Source organism: Pelobates fuscus, chromosome 4 (assembly GCF_036172605.1).
Source record: "Pelobates fuscus isolate aPelFus1 chromosome 4, aPelFus1.pri, whole genome shotgun sequence".
Lineage (NCBI taxonomy): Eukaryota > Metazoa > Chordata > Amphibia > Anura > Pelobatidae > Pelobates > Pelobates fuscus.
The window spans coordinates 97,141,519-97,167,724 of NC_086320.1; the positions used below are offsets into that span (position 1 = coordinate 97,141,519).

Sequence of the window (26,206 nt, forward strand, 5' to 3'; positions counted from 1 at the left end):
TGACTTAAAGGGACACTATAGTCACCAATGCAACTTTAGCTTAATGATGGAGTTTTGGTGTATAGATCAAGCCCCTGTAGTTTCACTGCTTAATTCTCTGCTATTTACTAGTTACAGTATCTCACAAAAGTGAGTACATCCCTCACATTTTTGTAAATATTTTATTATATCTTTTCATGTGACAACACTGAAGAAATCACACTCTGCTACAATGTAAAGTAGTAAGTGTACAGCTTGTGTAACAGTGTAAATTTGCTGTCCCCTCAAAATAACTCAACACACAGCCATTAATGTCTAAACCGTTGGCAGCAAAAGTTAGTACACCCTTAAGTGGAAATGTCCAAATTAGGCCCAAATAGCCATTTTCCCTCCTCCGTGTCATGTGACTAATTAGTGTTACAAGGTCTCAGATGTGAATGGGGAGCAAGTGTATACAATTTTTAATGTTATCGCTCTTACACTCTCTCATACTGGTCATAGGAAGTTCAACATGGCACTTCATGGCGAAGAAGGGGGATTATTCATGGCGAAGTTTGAGGGGGATTATTGTTCACCTTCAACCCTCCCTTAATTTTTCCGCTTAGTTCCTGAACATTAAATTAGGGGTTACCCGCTCATTATGTTTAGCAACCTCGAAACATTCTATCTGAATATATTAACTTGTGTGTAGTTTCCTTAAAATTATAATTTTTCTTCGGATGATTGATAGAATTTATTTAGTATCCATTATATCTTTTTATATTTCTCTTTGCAAGTGGTTCTATGTAGTAGAGCAGAATGACGAGTGAGATGACTCACTTAGAATTTTCCACTGCATTCCTTACTAAGAAGATTTATTTTGGGATTATGGTCATATACTTGTATCTCTATAAAATAAACATACACATACCTGATTGTTCAATCCTATACATATTCAAAATGCAGCAAAGCTGCTCATTGATTTACACAAGAGAATTAAAAGAGATGGTCTCTTAGAAGAGAGGTTCTTGTTTCAAAACACAACTAGCAATTGTAATGGCAGATATCTCTTCGCCACAACCATACTTGGAAAGATATTGTGGTACACTAAAATAATGCAAAATGAGATATGTTCACTCTATCCATGATAGTGCTTCAAAGCATCTCCTCGGACTTTTAAATACTCAATACTCAAAACTCAAAGTTAAAGGGTTCCTGTCATTGAACAAACATTAGCTTTAATAAAAGTAGTGACATATAACAGAATTGCTAGCAATCTGTAGGCTTTTTGATAAGTCAATCAATCATTGTCAAGAATGATGAAACCAGCTCATCCACCTCAGAAATGAGTATTATCTTATTATCCTGCTTGGGGATACTTCCAATCACATCAGATAGGGTAAAGATCAAGATAAGTGGAGGCAAGCAGTGATTTTGACACTGAGGAAAGGGAGAAAAGAAGGGGAAGAAAGGTGTGGAATGAGAAGAGATCAGTCAGGGCTAGGAAAAGATGTGCATTTGGAGGGAGTATAGAGGTGAAAGAAAAAGTAGGAGTAGAGAGTAGAGGAGTGAGGTTGGAGAACAAGAGGTTAAGAACTGCTGAAATTGCAAACTGATCTTTAAGTATCTTATTAAAAAATGAATGTAATATTCCGTTATAGACAATGTGTATGGATAAATACGTATTAAATCTAAATAAACAGGAAATTCCCTGGCATGAGGTCTTTATGGACAGATTATGATGAAACTAGAAAATATGATTGATCTATATCAGGTTAAATACATTTACAATGCTTTTTAAAGTTATTGAAGCAAAGTTATCACTACATAACTGTAAGTGCATTGTATTGCATTCTCTCTTTATTCCTCAGATAAAACTGTTCAGGTATAACCAAGTTTTGCTGTTTGCAAAAGTAAAAACAGAAATAGTTTTTTTTCCAGTATCTGCCAGTCTGGTACATATGGTGGAGATATTGTAAATATTTAAAGTCTTTGCTTTGACAGCAGCACCTTTTCTTGGCTCACATGAAACATAATCCAGTAATTATGAATTACACTGAAGATGCATTCATTTGCTAGGTCTGGGTTATAACCATGAGTACTTTTGTAACTTTTAGAATCACATGGTGTTTACTTTTTATTTTCTTAAAGATCCTTTTTTTGTCATTTGGGACAGTCAGAATGGATTGATCAAAATAATATCTGATGCCAAGTTAAAAAAGGAACAGTATGAACCTATAAATTAGATACCTTTAAGCTTAATATTCATTCTGGGAAAGTATATCAGAAATTGTTTTATGAAACATTATCCTTAGAATGAGGCAGCATGTTTGAGTAATGATTATTCTAAATTACTTATTCTATGATACTGCATAAACACTTATTAAACCCATTAATTTATCAATTATATAAAAGCTTTTAAAAAAAATCAAAGAAACAGGTGTCTTAGGAAATATTGATTAGTTAAATATTGATTCAGGAAATATCGTAATTTTATAGTCAATATTTTTTTCCCCCACTTCTTTTATATGTAATGATATATTAAAATTAATATTTGGATTACTGGATCTACATATTAAACAGTTTATGAGTGGTGCAGAATTCTGGTATTCAAAAACTGAATATTACAGAAGGGTAAGAGGGAATAAGACAAAGTTGATAAAATAGCTCTAAAACTGGAAAAAAAGGAATTCACCAAATCCAATAAAACAAATAAAGTACACCATAAAATATACTGTGGGTATCCAGGAGCTAAAAAATAATATAGAAAGAATAAAATACAAATAATAGATGGTTGGTTCACAGATAAAACAATCCAAAGTGATATAAAAACCCTTGATGGAATATCTATAGCATAAACAGAAAAGTCCAGAGTAATATAAAAATCCAAAGTCATATACAGGTCTTATAGCATAAGTAACCTTAACCCTGCTTGTGAAAACAACATAGGGCTGATGGTACTTATGTCATATAATGTACTTTTATGTGTATAAAAGATAATTATGATATATAGCAGAGCATGTTAGTATGAGGAACTAATTGCTCAATATTAAATTGCAATAGTGCCACAGTGTTGGAAAAAAGGTAGTTAGAAATGTAAATAAAAAAGATACATTTATAAATTGAAAAATATTTCAAGTATAAAAATAGTGATGAAAATCAGAGTGCAGCAAATAAAGTATAGGGCATTAATTCAGCAAGAAAACCTGCAGTCCAGACCCTGATGGTTAAGGATTATAGGAGTAAATATGTCCTCTGTGTCCTGGCAGCCGGTGTGTGCGTGTCACCGTGCATTCCACCTCCGACCATCCTGGTGGCTGTTGAAAGGAATGAACTACCTCAACCACAACCCCTACAATCTTAAATTCACCTTTTCACATTCTACAGACCAAATAGAATTTTTGGACCTGGGCATCTACATTGAGGAAGGGAAACTACATACTAAAACTTTCAAGAAAAACATAGACTGTAACAATTTCATTCCTTTCAACAGCCACCACAAACCAACGTGGCTTAAAAATATCCCTTACAGTCAATTTAGGCAAATTAGATGGAACTGTTCACAACTGGACATGTGCAGAGAGCAAATGGAAGAGACGAAGCAAAGGTTTGTTGAAAAAGGATATAAATCATCACTTTTAGGAGAAGCAATGGAAAACGCATTAGTTATCTCAAGGCAGGACACTCTACTAAGTAAGATTCAATCTCCAAGAGCACCAAATACAGCTCCGGCTTTTATAACTAAATACAACAACCAGTCGCACGTTATACAGAACATACTCAAGAAACACTGGGGAATTCTCAAGAGTCATCCCATCCTTTCACAATTCCTAGAAGATAAACCTCAGTTCATATTCACAAGGGCCCCAAACTTAATGTTCATGCTGGCTCCAACTCTAAAATCTATTCAACCCATTAGGGACAAAGATCCAATTAAAGGCTTTCTAAGATGTAAAAAATGCCAAGGATGCAAAAACAATCCTTCCCAAGATGTAGAAAGTTCGAAATTCATATCCTTGGACAATCTTAAAGAGTACAAACTGAAAACCAATATGAACTGCAACACTTCGGGCGTGATCTATCTCATTATGTGCCTATGTCCTAAACAATATGTGGAAAGAACGAAGAGACCACTTAAAACAAGGATCTCTGAACACATTTGTAACATCAGAAGAGGTCTACTCACACACAATTTATCCAAGCACTTTAATGAGGTACACGGTGGAGATCCAACAGGTTTGCAATTTTAACCAATAGAGAAAGTCAACATACATTGGAGAGGAGGAGATTTAGAAAGAAATTTAGACCAGACAGAGGCCAAATGGATATTTTCTCTTAACACCCTAGTCCCGAAAGGTCTAAAGGTCTTTTTTTATTCAACCACAAGTCTAATGTTGAGTCACCAATGTTAGAGGTGTTTTTGTTTTCCTATACGTTTTAATGCATACTTTTTTTTTCATATGCTATTTTTTTTATCACTTTCTATTTCGTATCTATTACTATTATCATGTTCTTGGATCTCTATTTCTATTTAGTGTTTTGTCATTTTTGATTTTTCCATTTTTATTTTATCTCTAGTATTTTTTTTTTTTATTTTTATTTTTTCATTTTTTCATTTACACCTTCACTATATTCTATTACTCCTACTCCTATTTCTATCTTTATTTTTATTTTTATTTTTACTTTAGTTCTTTATTTTTATTTCAATTCTATTTTTTTATAAATTTTTATTTCTATTTTTATCTTCATCTGATTTCTATATTCTTTATTTTACCCTAATTTGTAGTTTTTATCTACACCTTAACCTACTCCTCATATCTGCATCTCTATCCTTTTCACTTTTATTCTATTGCCGATTCATGTCACATGTTTACCCCACCAGAAGGTTTCCTTACTATTCAACCCCACTTATAATATATATTTATAATATACATCCATATCTCAGCTCTCCATGTCACTCTCTCCACTGCGGTAAATTTAACATATTCTGCCTGTTGCTCACCCGTTTACTTTTATTTTTTATTTTCATTCAGAGATAGATTTCCGACTTATTCTTTCATCTACGCTAATATTCTGTTTCTCCCTCCTTCAGTCCCATCCTCATTTATATGGGTCTTTATATAGTTTGTGCGGTAGAATACAGTATCAACATTTTCTGTGCAACATTTTTTTGTGTAACTATGCCTTGTATCAATATTCCTTTCTGTGATACTATGTCCTGTATTAATGTGATTGAGAAATTTAATTTTAATTGGAGATTTTTAGAAAGTTCAAACACCTCAACGTCTATTTTTATTTAATACATTATATTTGGATGTCAAGCTAGGTTTTATTCACATTTTCTCTAAAAAATATGATATCCATATGTTTTTTAAAAATTATGATATCCATTTGTTTTATGATATATTTTTATTAGTTGATTCACAATGTTGGACAATAAGAAAGTACTTATTTGTAAATGTGTTATTATTGCTTTATTTTTTGTTACTTCAATTATATATTTATATTCCATTATAAGATTTCATAATATCATGCCATTCAAGTAATAAGCAAACATATGTCACTGCCACCTTTATTCACAATGTCAAGAGAACATTTAAACCAATACAGCGTTGTAGACAATTTTTTATAATGTATTGCATATGATTAATTAGTAACATAGGTATGTATAAATATATAAATAAGCTGCCATATACCATGTAGGTTACACAGTCTCTGATGAAGTAGTGCTGTATCATAGAAACATAGAAACATAGAATGTGACGGCAGATAAGAACTATTCAGCTCATCTAGTCTGCCCAATTTTTTAAAAATACTTTCATTAGTCCCTGGCCTTATCTTATAGTTAGGATAGCCTTATGCCTATCCCACTCATGCTTAAACTCCTTTACTGTGTTAACCTCTACCACTTCAGCTGGAAGCCTATTCCATGCATCCACTACCCTCTCAGTAAAATAATACTTCTTGATATTATTTTTAAACCTTTGCCCCTCTAATTTAAGACTATGTCCTCTTGTTGTGGTAGTTTTTCTTCTTTTAAATATAGTCTCCTCCTTTACTGTTTTGATTCCCTTTATGTATTTAAATGATTCTATCATATCCCCCCTGTCTCGTCTCTCCTCCAAGCTATACATGTAAAGATCCTTTAACCTTTCCTTGTAAGTTTTATCCTGCAATCCATAATTCAGTTTAGTAGCCCTTCTCTGAATTTTCTCTAAAGTATCAATATCCTTCTCGAGATACGGTCTCCAGTACTGCGTACAATACTCCAAGTGAGGTCTCACCAGTGTTCTGTACAATGGCATGAGCACTTCCCTCTTTCTACTGCTAATACCTCTCCCTATACAACCAAGCATTCTGCTAGCATTTCCTGCTGCTCTAGTACATTGTCTGCCTACCTTTAAGTCATCAGAAATAATCACTCCTAAATCCCTTTCCTCAGATGTTGAGGTTAGGACTATCAAATATTCTGTACTCTGCCCTTGGGTTTTTACGTCCAAGATGCATTATCTTGCACTTATCCACATTAAATGTCAGTTGCCACAAATCTGACCATTTTTCTAGTTTACCTAAATCATTTGCCATTTGGCTTATCCTTCCTGAAACATCAACCCTGTTACATATCTTAGTATCATCAGCAAAAAGACATGCCTTACCATCAAGACCTTCTGCAATATCACTAATAAAAATAGTAAAGAGAATGGGTCCAAGTACAGATCCCTGAGGTACCCCACTGGTGACAAGCCCATGCTTTGAATATATTCCATTGACTACAACCCTCTGCTGCCTGTCACTCAGTCACTGCCTTACCCATTCAACAATATTGGAATCCAAACTTAAAGATTGCAGTTTATTGATAAGCCTTTGATGTGCAACAGTGTCAAAAGCCTTACTGAAATATAAGTAAGAAATGTCTACTGCACCTCCCTGATCTATTATTTTAATTGCTCAATCAAAAAATCAGTAAGATTAGTTTGGCATGATCTCCCTGAAGTAAACCTATGTTGTCTCTGATCTTAAAATCCATGTGTTTTTAGATGTTCAACAATCTGATCCTTTAACATGGTTTCCATTACTTTCCCCAGTACTGAAGAAAGGCTTACTTGCCTATAGTTGCCCGACTTCTCCCTACTACCTTTCTTGTGAATGGGCAAAACATTTGCTAACTTCCCTACGAAACGCGTAAGACAAGCTTCATGATCAAGCTGAGTGGAGCACTTGCCAGTTGGGATTTGGCAGCAAGTATTACTGTCTACTTCTGATTCCGGACCCGCTACTAGCATCATCCCGTCAGACCAGAGCTCACCCCTCGGTGTGAGGTCGGAGGTGGAATGCACGGTGACATGCACGCCGCCCTTACCGGCTGCCAGAACACAGAGGATAGATTTACTCCTATAATCCTCATCCATCATGGTCTGGACTGCAGGTTTTCTTGCTGAATTGATTCCCTATACACTGGATTATTTGCTGCACGCTTTCGCATTGAAATCCTTTGCAAATAGGATTCTGAAAATTCAAAAAGCGCCAATATTAATACAATTCTGAATTGAATGCATCTGGTAGGATGCACATTCACAGTTTATTGTTCAGTTGCTTTCATGCAAGAGAACGATAATTTTTAAAACCACCTATCTTGGTACCTATAGACACCGTTTAAGTAAGAATAGTGACCACTTGTGCACATGTTAGAACTGATATTCTGTTAATGTAGCACCTAGATCTGCGTTTACTATAGTACAGGTTTTAAGACATGTTAAAGTTATGTCAGCTACCCATCAGTGATAGAATTATGGTATTAAGTTACACAATTGATATAAACAACTAATTGTTATCAGTGAAACTGTTAGATAATTCTAGGGAACTAGCTGCATAATGCAAAAAGAGGTCAGCCTCGTGAAAAACCTCTCAATGGATTTAAGCATGCAAAATATAGATTAGACAAGCACAAATGCCAACCATGTAATTATAGAGGATATATCTCTAAAAGGGGTGAAATAAGTAATTCTAATACAAAATAAATAAATAAAAATGAATTGCAAAACAATGTCTATATCTAGCTTAGAAATATGTGTTGTAGATTATATCATGAAAGCATAGAACTATAGCCGTTGCTTGTGCTATAAAATCTCAAGAGAATCTGTGGATTTATATCTAGAAAATATTTGAAAAAGAAGAAAATGTCTCCAAGAAACCTAAAAAGCAAACAATTAAAGAAAAACCTGTTGTAAGTATATTTGCAGCATGCTTGGCATTGGATGCTGAAACAAAAGAATTAAAAGAAAATTTATGAAAATCTAAAGATTCATTTAATATCAAATGGGAAAAAAATGGACACATTGGGCAGTAAAGTTCATTTTCCACCTTAGTTAATTAGGTGATTAAGTCACCAAAAGAGGAAAGTAATCAACAATGTGTAGCTGCACAGGCAAATCTAGAAATACTCAAAGAAAAGCTAATTAAAACAGAAAAGGATATGGATCACATACATAATAGTCTATGGTACTAAAATAATTGGAAAATGGAAAATGGGAAAATCTACTCAAAATTCTCAATGCATCAGTGTGCTGCAGCAAAACACCCCAGTTACTAATGTTGAAAATAATGATGATTGAAGGATGATGGTAACACAACAGGGAGAGGTGGAGCTTTATTTTACCTAGCTATGATTTACTCTATACCACATATAAAGGTAATATAAAACTCACAGGGAAAAGGTTGTAACACTATCCTACAGTAAAAAGGTGATTTTAATAATGCATACAAACAACTGCATTTGTAAGAGCTGTGTGTCATTTTATTGGAAGTAAAAGCACACTAACTAAAATATTTCGGGTAATTCAACATACCTGATTATTATTTTTTTAAACTGCTACTCTCAACCCCCTAAAACATGAATGGGTATGTGTGACTTTACTTTAATCTGATATGCAGAGGCTCGTGTAGAAGGGCACTTGTGAGGAACAAACAAAAATTGCAGTTGTTTACGATTGCTAAGATGATGGAAAGGAGGTAAGCTAAAAAAATATTGGAAAAAAAATAGATTAACACACTCCATTCCTTTCCTATGGGCAGGTTTAAAATAATTTTTTTTTAAAAAAAGAATACAAACCTGCATCTCTTTAATTGTAAAATAGGTTTTGGGAATTACTGTGGCCTTTTCCCCCTGGTTGTTTTCAGAAGCTTTCTACGCATTTCAAAAACACAGGGCATATTTGAAATCAGGTTTACTTTAAAATTGAATTTTAGGGGCCTCCCATTAAGTTGCCATTGAAGCAACAGAGCCCATGAGTGGAGGCATATTATTAGTCTCCCTATTAAGGGGCTATTACTGGCTTGTAGCACGATGGAGTGGGGTTAGAATACCCATGGGAAAGAGAAGCAAGATACCATCTTGGAAGTAGTTGAGAGCAAAGCAACAGCAACTCCTGGCCACTTCTAAATTTAAGTATTAATCACTCCCACAATAGCTTCAGTCCTGCATGAGGTCTAATTAACTGAGACACTCATGCCATGGCTAGTTGAAAAGTTGTGAAGCTCCCCACTGTAGAAATCTGGTGGTGACTTTGAGGACCGAACTCATTTTAACAGTTTTTATTGGTTGTTGCTTCTGTTCGTTTACCATGTCAGCTACATATTGACATAATATTACCACTGCCGAGTTAGATAGATTAGATAGATCTTGCTGCTTTAATCTTGCTGCTTTAATCATGTGCACTTTGTGTGCTGAGAGCTAATAGTGAGTCAAGCATAGGTAGCTAAAGTAATAAAAAGCTAAAGTAGTTGTAGCAGGAGCACTACTAAAGAGATCAGAAAAGATAGAGATAGGGCTAAAGAGGTAGAATTAGAGACTGCTGTAGCAATTAGACATATGCAATTAGTTTCGTTCCGAATGTACATTCGTACGAATTTCATGCCATTCAGACATTCAGATGCTTACAAATGTCCAAAGTCCCGAAGCGCCGAAGTTCCAAAGTGATTTAGATTTCTGAAAAGTGGCAAAACAAGAGAGGGAGGGAAAATTACGTGAATGATGACAGGAATCTTGATCAATAAGTCAATTCCTTTTGTGCAATGTAATGCTTGCTTTACTTTTTTCACTATTCCCTGTCCAATGAAATGAGCACATTTTATGATTGATGTTAGAGGACAGCCAATTATTGGTGATTTTGTCACTGACACTTGGCCAATCAAGGCACACAGAGTCATTGAGGTGGGATAGTATATAAATTGGCTTGTATTCATGTGACCAGTAGAAATGTGCAATTTGTTTTGCTCTGAATGTACATTCATATGAATTTCATGCCATTCAGATGCTTACGAATGTCCGAAGTACCATAGTTCCGAAGTGCCGACGTTCGGCAGTTCCTATGTGCCGAATCAAACTGAATGCCATTGGTCCGAATTTCTGAAACATACACATTTTTTTTGCTTACCCGAATTTCCGAACCGAGCCAAACCACATTTTTTGCCCATGCACATCCCTTGTAACAATATACAGATACATTGTCCTATGTGGGTACGTATCTCTCATTGCAGCTCTGTGTAATGTATGACAATTATCCTAGCTATACCTCTCCTTATTTCAAATAGACAAATATGTGCACTGTAATTTTAGGGGTGCAGCTGTGTGTGTCCAGGGGTGGGACAGTTCTGAGAAATTGTAGGTAACTTACGAATAACAATTTATGCAGCTAAAATGTAACTAAGAACAAGAACAATTTATCTTTTTTTACACAGACTGATTTCTAAACACATTCATTGTAGTTTAAAGACACATTACACTGGATATTATTATTGTGATACACCCAGACTCACAAACAATATGGATCTCCTAGAAAGAGAGGGACATTGGAAAAGAAAAGAGTGAAGAAAGATTTGGCCCAAAATAGGAACTGTCCCTCCTAAATAGGGACACTTGGGCGATATACCTTAACTGTGTGGGATAGTTATGGGTATCTTCTCATTGTGTTAAGCACCATTTGCTGTACTAAGATCTATATCTGTTTTCTACTTAACTCTGCCTGTAGTAATCTATAATAATCTCTGCATAGTTGATGGTAATCTAGGTGTTGTGCTGTGCTCCTTGTATTGTATAGTATCTCCTTATTGTACTAGGATCTTTGTATCTTATTGTTTTTGGGTCTGTGTATTGTATGGGTACCTCTGTATTTTACTCAGTTATGTGTATTATACGTACATGTATGTCTGTATTGCATTGCAGCTCTGTGTATTGTATGATTTCTACCATTAAGGGTTAAGTACATGAGGTTAAATAGACAGATGCCACTGGTCAGACGATTGTGGATACATCCGATGGAACACATCAAAAGAACTCACTGCACTGAAAGACAAATTCCAGAACAATCAGAAATAAAGACCTCAATTAGCCAGTGAGTCTACAAAGGTAAAAAAGAAAAAAAATGCTAGTAGAAATCAGTTACATTGGCATTTGCAAATAAAAAAAGGGCCCAATATTTTGAAAACTGATTTACAGCATACAAGAGGGGTTAAAATGATGGGTTTAATAGCTTCACAAAAGACTAGAATGCCCATCTACCTGCTTTCCATGTTCCTTAGATAAACAGATATACACATGGAGAGTAGAGGAATCTCTTGAAATAAATGTGAACATTTTTCACCCTTTCTCCACTGTTTTTCCCAGAGAATATTTTGCAGCATCAAACCAATATAGGACAACAAATGAGATGCCAAGGAATATTTAACATAAACACAGGTGATATCTCCACAACAATGGTTAGTAAAACAATGCATTGCTATTCTCAATTATCTAGACTGTCGGCATGTTTGAGCAGGGTCATCGTTAATCTCTTCTTCCTGTCAACAATTCTAATAGTTTGTCTTGTTTGCTGTCAAATGCTGCTTTTAAAGTGGTAAAGTTCTGCGGAATAATTTGCTGCTATGTAAATGCCAATAATAATAATAATAATAATAATAATAATAATCATAATAATGTTTTTTGGGACCTGCATTGCTCTCTATTACAAACAATGTGCCCAAGATGTGGTCATTGAAACTAGACGATTACAGTTTGGACACTTTGGTCTGCTATAATATCAATAAACGCCAGTATGACAAACAGTGTAATTTAAAAATGTAAAATACATTTTTTTTGCAATAATGAATTCTCTGAAATTTTAACACTGCTATAAAAGCATTTATTATACAACCTACCTGAATACGTTCAACTTCTAAGAATGTTGCCATTTGAAATGCTTTTTCCCACTGAGCTAGTTCACTCTCCAGTTCCACAGAAAAGTATAGATCTTCTCCATTTTCTGATTGGACACCAAAGCAGTGTTTCCGACGATCCAGAAGATCACTGTCCTGATGAAAACTAAAGTTATACAATCTGGCATACATCAAGTAATATTTCTAACATAACCCTGACATATATTGATTTCACTTAAAGAGAAAATCTAGTACCTTTGCATTTTCTAAGGAAGCTTCAGACATGAATCATGACATTTCGAAGGACGACAAAAGTAACACGATTGATGCTACTTGCTTGACATGCGTTATTAACCGTCAATCTACTATATATTAAATGGTAATTTGCTATTTGCACCACTGTTTTTAAGACTGTTTTTAAGACTAAGCAACTGCATGCTCACTGCAAAACCTTTGGCTAGTTATTAACACTGATTTTTTTTTATAAAACATTTTATTTCAGTTGTTATTTCAATAAAAAGGGTTCAAAACTAAAACAAAAAAATAACAAATTTATGCTGTAAATCAGAAAGAAAATATTATAAAAATATTGCCAAACAAATCAAAATATAAAAACGTTATTAGTAACTTAAACTTCATTAAACATTGGTAAATAATCCATATAAACTTTTTTTTTTTAGAACAATATACTGTGGCATGGAATATTTCATTAGGCTATGCCCTTTAAAAATGTAGTTTAAACTCAGGCAGTTTAACAGCAGTTTTCAGACTGCACTTTATGTCCGGGCAACCTCATTTATGCTTACCAGCACAATATTAGTACTATCTCTATTTTTACAGTAATACATCATCCAGTTATTGATTGCCAACATTTTACATCTTGCACCAGAGTAATAACCTTTTCGATCACATGACATTACTTGACATTACAGAAGTTTAAACAATGTTTGATCAGCAAAACATATTCAATGAGACCAGAAATAACTCTGGCACTTACTGAAAGCAACAATGCAGAATGCAAGAGCAGGCTGAACTCATCTATGCTTATCTAAAATGTTTAAACATGTACATGCTGCATTGATGGGGTTATTCACTTATTGTGAATTGCCTGAAATTCCAAATTAATTCAAAGTTTATTCTCCATGTCAGGTATGTTTCCAATTGTTTTCAAATTACTTTGGCATTCTTTTTAAAGTCCCTTTGAATTCATGAAATTCACACTTTAGTGAATCTACCCCATGATAATTTGAAAAATAAAAATGTTAGATCTCTGTAGAAACAGGTCATTTTTAGAGGCATAAAATGTGTCTACATGGAATATAAAAATAATTTTAAGTGTTTTAATTTCTGGGCTAAAGACATTGGTCTTGCTTAACATTGTTTAACATTGATCTTGTCTGCAATTAGATTGGCATTGTCTTGCTGGCCACAGCACATAACTTGTAGGGGCTATAAGTTACCACCACGTTTACAACCTTGTTGCAAAATTTTTGTAGCCTATCACTAATAAAGACTGCTGCTATAGATACAAACCCTAATATACAAACATACTATGGGCTTGCTGGCAAAGTAGAGAAACACACAATTGTGCATGTGCATTTCAACCTGTGTGCCCAGTCATGATAGGCATGTAGCGACTAGCAATTAAAACTTACGAACAGGTTGGAATAAGACTTTTTATTTTATTTGGATGAATAGGGATTTAGCTGTTGCTAATAAGGAGCAGTGACTAGTGTAACATTTTTTGAGTTAGCGGCAACCAATAATGAGTAACATTAGGGGTGGAAACCAGTGAGATAGTAGTCAGTAAGGAGAAATTATTGGCACCAAGAGAAAATAACAGGCAACCAGTAAGGAGTAACATTAGGGGTGGAAACCAGTGAGATAGTAGTCAGTAAGGAGAAATTAGTGGCACCAAGAGAAAATAACAGGCAACCAGTAAGGAGTAACATTAGGGGTGGAAACCAGTGAGATAGTAGTCACTAAGGAGAAGTTAGTGACACCAAGAGAAAATAACAGGCAACCAGTAAGGAGTAGCATTAGGGGTGGAACCAGTGAGATAGTAGTCACTAAGGAGAAGTTAGTGGCACCAAGAGAAAATAACAGGTGCTATTTAGTGTCTGTCTTCCAGTAGCAATTGCTAGTAATTCCTTGTTACTGCTGTTAAAATATTATAGCTGGTAGCCAGCCGCTACTCACTAACAGAAACCACAGGTATTTTAGTGAGTAGTGGCTGGATGATAAACGTAGCAACAAGGTTATAAATGAGTCCGTAGTTATTTAGACGAGAAGAACAGCCATGGAGAAATGTAATCCCACCACTTCCACCGTGTTATATAAATAAATATAATAAATACACATACATTCACTTTCCCCTCCAGTTCTGCACGAGTCTCCACGTAGTAGAAAAATAACTGTATCTGATGGAATTTTTTGTCAGTCCATCTGTCTCATAAAAAGATGTACAAATGACCTCCCTCCATTCCATATCAGAAGATTGAACAGAAAACAATTGGGAATGTTTTGAGCAGTAATAGCAATGCCTCTGTACAGGCAGCAAGGTATCAGCCGACAAAATGATCTAAACAATAGATGATTACATTTGGACAACTGTAGCTAATGTGTGTGTACCAATGCCTGCATGTAGTTATAATATTTGCTTTCATTGCAGTACTAAGACAGCCTCTGGGGCTTTCGGGAGTTTACCAGACTCTAGGTCACCTAAATGATGCTGGAAGTCCTCACTCTCCACATGATGAAATCCAGCATCCGTGAAATCGCCAGTGGTGAGCATTGCTTTCTAAGTGGAGAGTCTAGTGTGCTCATAGCACATGCACATTAGCCTTCCTGTCGGATGACATTGTAGAAGGTGAAGGGCTGACCTTGCGCCAAGGGATATCGGTTCTGGAATCAGGTGAGTAAATAAAGAGTTTCTATTACTTTATTTTCCACAGGGGGTGCAAGGGATGGGGGAAACAGAGGGCACTATAGTGTTAGGAATACAGATTTGTATTCCTAACCCTATAGAATACATTTAAAGCAAGTTATACTCAAAATGGCTGTTTTCTACAAATTAATTTGTATATACTTTATTAGATTTAAAAAAAAACACTTTAAGTAACAGTTCACATTTAAAAGTTAAGGATACATTTTTAAACATTTTCAGGTAAAATATTGTAATGCATTGTATAAGCAATAGGGGATTATATAAGAAATGTAGGCAGTTTGTTTTTATACCAATATTAATGGGAAGCGTTAAGAGTGTGTCTAAAGACTGGCTGATAAGCATGGGTTATAATAGTTCACAGCTGTTGGTACTAAGATAACCTATCACTGATAGTGATGTCGCGAACATAACATTTTCGGTTCGCGAACGGCGAACGTGAACTTCCGCAAATGTTCACGAACGGGCGAACCGGGCGAACCGCCATAGACTTCAATAGACAGGCAAATTTTAAAACCCACAGGGACTCTTTCTGGCCACAATAGTGATGGAAAAGTTGTTTCAAGGGGACTAACACCTGGACTGTGGCATGCCGCAGGGGGATCCATGGTAAAACTCCCATGGGAAATTACACATTTGATGCAGAGTCTTTAATCATGGTAAAACTCCCATGGAAAATTACACATTTGATGCAGAGTTTTAATCCATAACGGCCATAAATCACCTAACATTCCTAAATTGTTTGGAATAACGTGCTTTAAAACATCAGGTATGATGTTGTATCGATCAGGTAGTGTAAGGGTTACGCCCGCTTCACAGTGACAGACCAAACTCCCCGTTTAACGCATCGCAAACAAACGGAAACAGTCCATAAACATATACATAGGCAAGAAAAGGAAAATAAAAGGAAAATAAAATTACAGAGCGTAAACTGGACCTTAGAATGGCCGGACTAACTAATACGCTAGAGACAGAGAATGGTCAAAGGGAAATCCGAGGTCAAGGAAGCCAGAAAATACACAATACCGTTTACACAAGCCAAGTCAGTGAAACCAGAATTCAGAATAACCAGGGAAAAGCCAAGATCAGGATACCAGGAAATCAGATTCACAATGATAAAGCACTCTCAGGAAACCAGGAACAGGAAACCACGACAGGGCAAGGTACTAGGGTGAGCTAAGGATTTAAATATCACGCGGCGGGCCGGCAGCCGCGACACCCTGTTACGTCCCCCTCATCAGGCCTTTTTTAGTCGAATGTATCGCCCACTGTCAGTCCCTTCGGGATCCATCCCTCATTCATCTTAATAAAAGTGAGGCAATGTAGACTTTTTTGACCTAGGCGACTTCTCTTCTCAGTGAAAATACCTCCTGCTGCACTGAAGGTCCTTTCTGACAGGACACTTGAAGCGGGGCAGGCCAGAAGTTCTATCGCAAATTGAGATAGCTCAGGCCACAGGAAAAGCCTGCACACCCAGTAGTCAAGGTTTCATCGCTCATCAGAGTGTCTATATCTGCAGTTAAGGCGAGGTAGTCTGCTACCTGACGGTCGAGTCGTTCTCTGAGGGTGTACCCCGAAGGGCTGTGGTGATGTGTAGGACTTAAAAAGCTCCGCATGTCCTCCATCAACAACACGTCTGTAAAGCGTCCTGTCCTTGCTTGCGTGGTCGTGGGAGGAGGAGGATTACATTCACCTCTTCCCCTGTTAGATTCCCGTTGTGCTGTGACATCACCCTTATACGCTGTGTAAAGCATACTTTTTAATTGAGTTTGGAACTGCTGCATCCTTTCCGACTTGCCGTAATTCGGTAACATTTCAGGCACTTTCTGCTTATACCGGGGGTCTAGTAGCGTGGACACCCAGTACAGGTCGATCTCCTTCAGACTTTTTATACGAGGGTCCCTCAACACACACGACAGCATGAAAGACCCCATTTGCACAAGGTTGGATGCCGAGTTACTCATGTCCCGTTCTTTGTCCTCAGTGATCTCACTGAAGGTATGTTCTTCCCCCCAGCCACATACAACACCACGGGTACCAGATAGGTGACAACGAGCACACTGGGATGCCTGTTGTTGTTGGTCTTCCTCCTCCTCCTCAAAGCCACATTCCTCCTCTGACTCCTCTTCCTCTTCCAGCGTTGCTGCAGGTCCAGCAAGCGATGCTGATAAGGCTGTTTCTGGTGGTGATGGTGACCACAACTCTTCCTCTTCATGCTCATCTACGGTCCTGATCCAACACTCTTCGCAGGGCATGCTCCAGGAAGAAAACAAATGGTATGATGTCGCTGATGGTGCCTTTGGTGCGACTGACTACGTTTGTCACCTCCTCAAAAGGACGCATGAGTCTACAGGCATTGCGCATGAGCGTCCAGTAACGTAGCAAAAACATTCTCAGCTCCGGAGAGGCTGTCCTAGCACCCCGGTCATACAAATACTCGTTTACGGCTTTTTCTTGTTGGAGCAGGCGGTCGAACATTAGGAGTGTTGAATTCCAACGTGTCGGGCTGTCGCAAATCAAGCGCCTCACTGGCATGTTGTTTCGCCACTGGATATCTGAAAAGTGCGCCATGGCCATGTAGGAACGCCTGAAATGGCCACACACCTTCCTGGCCTGCTTCAGGACATCCTGTAAGCCTGGGTACTTAAGCACAAAGCGTTGTACGATCAGATTACACACATGTGCCATGCACGGCACATGTGTCAACTTGCCCAAATTCAATTCCGCCAACATATTTCTTCCGTTGTTACAAACCACTTTGCCGATCTCCAGTTGGTGCAGAGTCAGCCACTGATCCACCTGTGTGTTCAGGGCAGACAGGAGTGCTGGTCCGGTGTGACTCTCTGCTTTCAGGCAAGTCAACCCCAAGACGGCGTGACACTGCTTGGCAGCCATCAGCAGGTTTACCCAATGCACAGTGTAGGTGATATACCTGCCCTGACCATGCTTTGCAGACCAGGTATCAGTGGTCAGATGGACCCTTGCCCCAACACTGTGTGCCAGACATGCCATTACTTCCTTTTGCACAATCGAATACAGGTTGGGGATTGCTTTTTGTGCAAAGAAATTTCGTCCGGGTACCTTCCACTGCGGTGTCCCAATAGCTACAAATTTTTTGAACGCCTCAGACTCCGCAAGCTTGTATGGTAAAAGCTGGTGGGCTAAGAGTTCAGTCAAGCCAGCTGTCAGATGCTGGGCAAGGGGGTGACTTTGTGACATTGGCTACTTATGCTCAAACATGTTCTTGACAGACACCTGACTGTGGGCAGATGGTGCAGATGGTGGATGGTTGAGAGGGGGCAAGGAAGACAGCAGTGGTTGACGTGGCTGAAGAAGCTGAACCAGGAGGAGGATGGCGGCTTTGAGTTTGTGTGCTGCTTGTACTCATGTGTTGATCCCATAGGTGTTTGTGATGTGCGATCATGTGCCTTCGCAAAGCAGTTGTACCTAGGTGGGTGTTGGACTTCCCACGACTCAGTTTCTTTTGGCACAGGTTGTAAATGGCATCACTGTTGTCAGAGGCAGACACACAAAAAAATGCCACACTGCTGAGCTCTGCAATGACGGCATTCTGGTGGTGGCAACAGCATGCGTTGATTGGTGTGCTGTCTGGCTGACCCCGGGTGCCGATGCATGCTGTCTGACTGTGCCACTAGCTCCTTGCGATGACCTCCCCCTGCTTCCAACTCGTCTCCTCCTCCTCCTCTCTGTCTCCCCATCTGAACTTTCCCCCTGTTCTTCTTCTGTTCTAGCGGGCACCCACGTGACATCCACGGACGCATCGTCATCATCAACCGCTTCACTTGTATCTGACAACTCAGCAAAGGAAGCAGCAGCGGGTACAATATCATCATCATCACACCGTACGTCCATGTGTGTAATGCTGCCTGACTGAGACATATCCCTGTTATCTACATCCTCTGGCAATAATGCTTGCGCATCACTCATTTCTACCAACTGATGTGTAAATAACTCCTCTGACATACCAAGTGAAGTGGCTGTGGTGCTAGTGTTGGTGGTGGCGGCAGGCGGGCGAGTGGTAACTTGAGAGGTGCCCGAAGCTAAGCTGGAGGAGGATGGTGCGTCAAGGTTCCGAGCGGAAGCTGTAGAAGAATGGGTGTCCTGTGTTAGCCAGTCAACTATGGCCTCTGAACACTGGGCATTATTCTAGGGCCAAAGGGAATCACAGCACCACGACCATGACGGCCCCAGCGGGGTGGCCTGCCTCTGCCTGTCATTTTGTTTTTCGATTAGTGATACTATGCATGCAAGCTACTGTGACAACAGATATGAGTGGCACTGTGCAGTGGAAGAAGTTGGCAGAGTAGACGCTGTAGGCCTGACACACACGCTTGCAGACAACTAACTGCTATTCAATCTATTACAGTCACAATTGTATTCTTTTTTAAAATGTACACTACTGTTACACCAGATATGAGTTGCACTGCTGTGACACTGTGCCCTGGCAGGCCCTGAAACGCACACGTGTGAAGGAAACTCACTGCTATTATATTACAGTCCAAAAAGTGTTTTTTTTGTTAAATGCAAGCTCTTGTGACACCAGAAATGAGTGGTGGCACTGGGCAAGTGGGCACAGTATACGCTGTGAGCCTGACACAGACGCTTGCAGACAACTAACTGCTATTCAATCTATTACAGTCAAAATTGTATTCTTTTTTAAAATGTACACTACTGTAACACCAGATATGAGTTGCACTGGTGTGACACTGTGCCCTGGCAGGCCCTGAAACGCACACGTGTGAAGTAAACTGACTGCTATTATATTACAGTCAAAAAAGTTTTGTTTTTTTAAATGCAAGCTATTGTGACACCAGTGAGTGAGTAGTGGCACTGGGCAGGCCCTGAAACGCACACTCGTGAAGGAAACTGAATGCTATTATATTACAGTCAAAAAAGTGTTGTTTTTTTTAAATGCAAGCTATTGTGACACCAGATATGAGTGGTGGCACTGGGCAAGTGGGCACAGTATACGCTGTGAGCCTGACACACACGCTGGAAGACAAATAACTGCTACTCAATCTATTACAGTCAAAATTTTTTTTTTTTTTTAAATGTACACTACTGTTACACCAGATATGAGTTGCACTGGTGTGACACTGTGCCCTGGCAGGCCCTGAAACGCACACGTGTGAAGGAAACTGACTGCTATTATATTACAGTCAAAAAAGTTTTGGTTTTATTAAATGCAAGCTATTGTGACACCAGTGAGTGAGTGGTGGCACTGGGCAGGCCCTGAAATGCACATGTGTGAAGGAAACTGACTGATATTATATTACAGTCAAAAAAGTTTTTTTTTTTTTTTTTTTAAATGCAAGCTATTGTGACACCAGTGAGTCAGTGGTGGCACTGGGGAGGCCCAGAAATGCACATGTGTGAAGGAAACTGACTGCTATTATATTACAGTCCAAAAATATTTTTTTTGTTAAATGCAAGCTATTGTGACACCAGAAATGAGTGGTGGCACTGGGCAAGTGGGCACAGTATACGCTGTGAGCCTGACACAGACGCTGGCAGACAAATAACTGCTATTCAATCTATTACAGTCAAAATTGTAGTTTTTTTTTTAAATGTACACTACTGTTACACCAGATATGAGTTGCACTGGTATGACCCTGTGCCCTGGCAGGCCCTGAAACGCACACGTGTGAAGGAAACTGACTGCTATTATATTACAGTCAAAAAAGTTTTTTGTTTTTTTTTTAAATGCAAGCTATTGTGACACCAGTGAGTCAGTGGTGGCACTGGGGAGGCCCAGAAATGCACACGTGTGAAGGAAACTCACTGCTATTATATTACAGTCCAAAAAGTTTTTTTTTGTTAAATGCAAGCTCTTGTGACACCAGAAATGAGTGGTGGCACTGGGCAAGTGGGCACAGTATACGCTGTGAGCCTGACACAGATGCTGGCAGACAAATAACTGCTATTCAATCTATTACAGTCAAAATTGTAGTTTTTTTTAAATGTACACTACTGTTACACCAGATATGAGTTGCACTGGTGTGACACTGTGCCCTGGCAGGCCCTGAAATGCACACGTGTGAAGGAAACTGACTGCTATTATATTACAGTCAAAAAAGTTTTGGTTTTATTAAATGCAAGCTATTGTGACACCAGTGAGTGAGTGGTGGCACTGGGCAGGCCCTGAAACGCACACTCGTGAAGGAAACTGAATGCTATTATATTACAGTCCAAAAAGTTTGTTTTGTTTTTTAAATGCAAGCTATTGTGACACCAGTGAGTGAGTGGTGGCATTGGGCAGGCCCTGAAACGCACATGTGTGAAGGAAACTGACTGCTATTATATTACAGTCAAAAAAGTGTTGTTTTTTTTTAATGCAAGCTATTGTGACACCAGTGAGTGAGTGGTGGCACTAAGCAAGTGGGCACAGTATACGCTGTGAGCCTGACACACAGGCTGGCAGGCAGACAACTGCAATTAAATTACACAGAAAAAAAAAAAAAGCAGACTGATGTTCTAGCCCTAAAAAGGGCTTTTTGGGGTGCTGTCCTTACAGCAGAGATCAGATGAGTCCTTCAGGACTGTAGTGGACACTGAATACACTAGCCTAGCTATCAATTTCCCTATCAAATCAGCAGCAGCTACACTGTCCCTACTCTCACTAAGAATGCAGCTTCATAATGAATGTAAAATGGATGCTGTCCAGGAGGTGGGAGGGTCTGGGAGGGAGGGGGCTGCTGATTGGCTGGAATGTGTCTGCTGACTGTGAGGTACAGGGTCAAAGTTTCCTCAATGATGACGAATAGGGGGCGGACCGAACATCGCATATGTTCGCCATCCGTGGCGAACGCGAACAAGCGATGTTCGCCACGAACTATTCGCCAGTGAACCGTCCGGGACATCACTAATCACTGATATCCAACATAATGCAATCAGTAGAAAATGTTTTACCAAATATAAAAATCAAATCAGGAAAAAGCATATAGATTTTGAGTGTTTATCTTCACAGTGGCACATACAGTTTAAAATTCAAAAGTCTGTTTGTATTACAACATAGCTAATCTAAAAGGCAGGTGTACAAGTTTCATACTAATGATCTGTTAGCAGGCAAAAAAAAAAATCCTACATGGAATAAAAGTAATAGGGCTCTGATTAAATGTAGATAAATTTTAATGAAAACATACATAGCCCAGCTGCTTTTATTTTTATGCCTATAAAATACAAAAACTATGTGTAGCACAAAAAATAAATAAACCAAAAGATCAGATCAATGAACATACATTTAAAATGGAGTGCTTAGTCATCTGATTATTAATATGATCAGTATTTACAATTTAGAGGGAAAAACGATTGGCGAGTGTTTTCTATTCTTTTGATATTTACATGAAATATTTTTTTATATTTTGTATACACTGGTAAATTATATAACTTTTTTTGAGTACAAAGAATAAGTTGAGTGCTGGAAATTGCTCTGAAATGCAAGGTCATAATGGATTGGTGTAATTGTGCAAGGTCCAAATTATATAATAGAAAAGCACAGCTACTATTTTATAACACAGAAGCTTTCTTTCTATTATTATCATTACAGATGTATATTACGCCAGTACAGCAGACACGTTGCTAAGTGATAAACATTATGTAATGATTTGGTGCCAAATAATCAGATCATAGGTTAATTTGTTCTGTCGCACTGTATATCGATGCAGCGGTACTACATTCCCTTGCTGAAGAGAAAACATTGATTTTAAAGTGTCCTGGATACTAAATTATCAGCCTTGACTTACAAATTAAAATGTATTCAGAGAATATAAATGGATGTTAATAGATTCTGATAGTATAGGTTCTATCCACTAAAGAATGAATTGATCAATGTTTCACTCAATGGGAAATTAAGAACACCCTCTTTTAGTGGGGATGTGGTAGTATACATCTTTAAATTTCATCAAAGCCATCCAATTTTAATATTATGTTTTAATAAAAAAATTTCTTGAGTCTGAAATATTACATGTTTTAAAGGGTTTTGAATTTATTGTACAGAAGATGATGGCATGTGGACATTGGTTGAGAAGTCTTGAAATTTATAAACGAGTGCAATTGGTGTAAATGCGGAATAATTTTATTTTCAGTTAGGGGCACTTAAGCCAATGGATTTATCACTCTCTTGGCACTTTATTTTGGGTGCACTTGAACCATGATGGCTAACTGTCTCTTGACAATTGACCTGAATGTACAGGCATTATTACTGCCAGGGGAGCAGCCATCCAGCTAAATTGGAGCAGTGATGCTAGGTTGGGGAACCAGGTAGACTGGGTATCCACAATGAAACATACTGGGCAATAGGTTCCTTGGTACTGTATTTATATATTTGAGCATATAATGGGAAAATGGATGGACTCACTACTACCCATCTCTAACCCTAATAAAGTAAGCTAAATTCAAGACATTGTCCATATCTCTAAAAAATAAAGAATGCAATGTATTATAACGTTTGTATCTTATATGTTTGTACTATAAAGAACATTTTTTTATTGCTGTAGCTAATATAATCAATCCTTATGTTTCAAAGCATGACTAATTCTTCTTTGTTTTCACTTGTTGAATAAGAGGCCACATCAGATTTGCTTGTTTTACTTGCACAATATTATCAGAGTAGCTTTACGATCCCCTTTTCTACTATAAACAAATCCATGATTTTGTAGGATTATATATAGGAAAATTCCACAGTCCGGAACAGAAGAAATTATGGTTATACAGTGAATTGCATAAATAGACATCACCACATATTTTCAAACATAACTAACATTTTTGAAGGTGCAAAATAGTATGTATGCTTATCGTATGAGTATGTTTAACCACATCCTTTACCACACTCCAACTGTAAACATAATCTTAAAGGGACATGCATCACTTGACAATTATAATTTTTTAAACCAGCAAGCAAGAAAAACATTTTGAAATGTACAAACAAAAATAATAATAAGGAAAACTTTGAAAGGTAAGAATTGTTTATAAAGTATTGCATTGTTGGATATGCCTCTCAACCAGAAGGGTATCTTCAGCATACACCAGTGTAGACACTCCAGTAGTGTCCAAAGGGCTTAACCCTAATCATAATAACAAAGGAAAGATTTACCTAATCCACAATAAGGTGGACGAGGTAAAAACTGGAAAAATATAATCAGTATCCTAAAGGTAAATGGGATCACAGTTCACTCTGCATGCACATACACAAACCACATACAGTCAGGTCCATAAATATTGGGACATCGACACAATTCTAATCTTTTTGGCTCTTTACACCAACACAATAGGTTTGAAATGAAACAAACAAGATGTGCTTTACCTGCAGACTTTCAGCTTTAATTTGAGGGTATTTACATCCAAATCAGGTGAACGGTGTAGGAATTACAACAGTTTGTAAATGTGCCTCCCACTTTTTAAGGGACCAAAAGTAATGGGTACATGGTTGCAAATCCTTTGCAGTCAATTACAGCCTGAAGTCTGGAACGCATAGACATCGCCAGATGCTGGGTTTCTTCCCTGGTGATGCTCTGCCAGGCCTCTACTGCAACTGTCTTCAGTTCCTGCTTGTTCTTGGGGCATTTTCCCTTTAGTTTTGTCTTCATCAAGTGAAATGCATGCTCAATCGGATCCAGGTCAGGTGATTGACTTGGCCATTGCATAACATTCCACTTCATTCCCTTAAAAAACTCTTTGGTTGCTTTTGCAGTATGCTTCAGGTCATTGTCCATCTGCATTGTGAAGCGCCGTCCAATGAGTTCTGAAGCATTTGGCTGAATATGAGCAGATAATTTTGCCCGAAACACTTCAGAATTCATCCTGCTGCTTTTGTCAGCAGTCACATCATCAATAAATACAAGAGAACCAGTTCCATTGGCAGCAATACATGCCCATGCCATGACACTACCACCACCATGATTCACTGATGAGGTGGTATGCTTTGGATCATGAGCAGTTCCTTTCCTTCTCCATACTCCTCTCTTCCCACCATTCTGGTACAAGTTGATCTTGGTCTCATCTGTCCATAGGCTGTTGTTCCAGAACTGTGAAGGCTTTTTTAGATGTTGTTTGGCAAACTCTAATCTGGCCTGTTTTTGAGTCTCACCAATGGTTTACATCTTGTGGTGAACCCTCTGTATTCACTCTGGTGAAGTCTTCTCTTGATTGTTGACTTTGACACACATACCTCCTGGAGAGTGTTCTTGATCTGGCCAACTGCTATGAAGGGTGTTTTCTTCACCAGGGAAAGAATTATTCGGTCATCCACCACAGTTGTTTTCCGTGGTCTTCCGGGTCTTTTGGTGTTGATGAGCTCACCGGTGCGTTCTTTCTTTTTAAGGATGTTCCAAACAGTTGATTTGGCCACACCTAATGTTTTTGCTATCTCTCTGATGGGCTTGTTTTGTTTATTTCAGCCTAATGATGGCTTGCTTCACTGATAGTGACAGCTATTTGGATCTCATATTGAGAGTTGACAGCAACAGATTCCAAATGCAAATAGCACATTTGAAATTAACTCAGGGCCTTTTATCTGCTCCTTGTAAATGGGATAATGAGAGAATAACACACACCTGGCCATGGAATAGCTGAACAGCCAATTGTCCCATTACTTTTGGTCCCTTGAAAAGTGGGAGGCACATATACAAACTGTTGTAATTCCTACACCGTTCACTTGATTTGGATGTAAATACCTTCAAATTAAAGCTGAAAGTCTGCAGTTAAAGCACATCTTTTCCATTTCATTTCAAATCCATTGTGGTGGTGTATAGAGCCAAGATGATTAGAATTGTGTCGATGTCCCAATATTTATGGACCTGACTGTATATCCCCAGTGCAAGTGAAAGGCACTGTAGGATGTCTATCCGATTTATAGATATGCCTCACTCTCACTAGTTTTTTTATTTTTCACAGAGTAGAGTGTAGGTAATTGCATCACTTCTCAGTAACCACGCGTCTCCCATGACAACACTCATGCTGAATTGTTACTCATTTAAGTTCCCATGTGGGCTTCAGCGTTCATTAGAGGGTCACACACAGCGTTCCTTTTTCCCTGACGAAGGTGCACATTGTACTGCACCAAAACGCGCGTCTGGCATTTTGTTTGGTGTGTGCTTA

The 26,206-nt window shown here is 38.1% G+C and overlaps 1 protein-coding gene across 1 annotated transcript in view; it reads right to left on the bottom strand.

Moving 5' to 3' along the window:
• Positions 1-26,206, bottom strand: part of SNTG1 (syntrophin gamma 1) — an 807,514-nt gene that overhangs the window by 21,523 nt on the left and 759,785 nt on the right. The window contains exon 17 of the mRNA XM_063450437.1: positions 12,151-12,303. Coding sequence (XP_063306507.1) covers positions 12,151-12,303 — 153 coding nt within the window. The remainder of the gene's footprint in view (positions 1-12,150; positions 12,304-26,206) is intronic.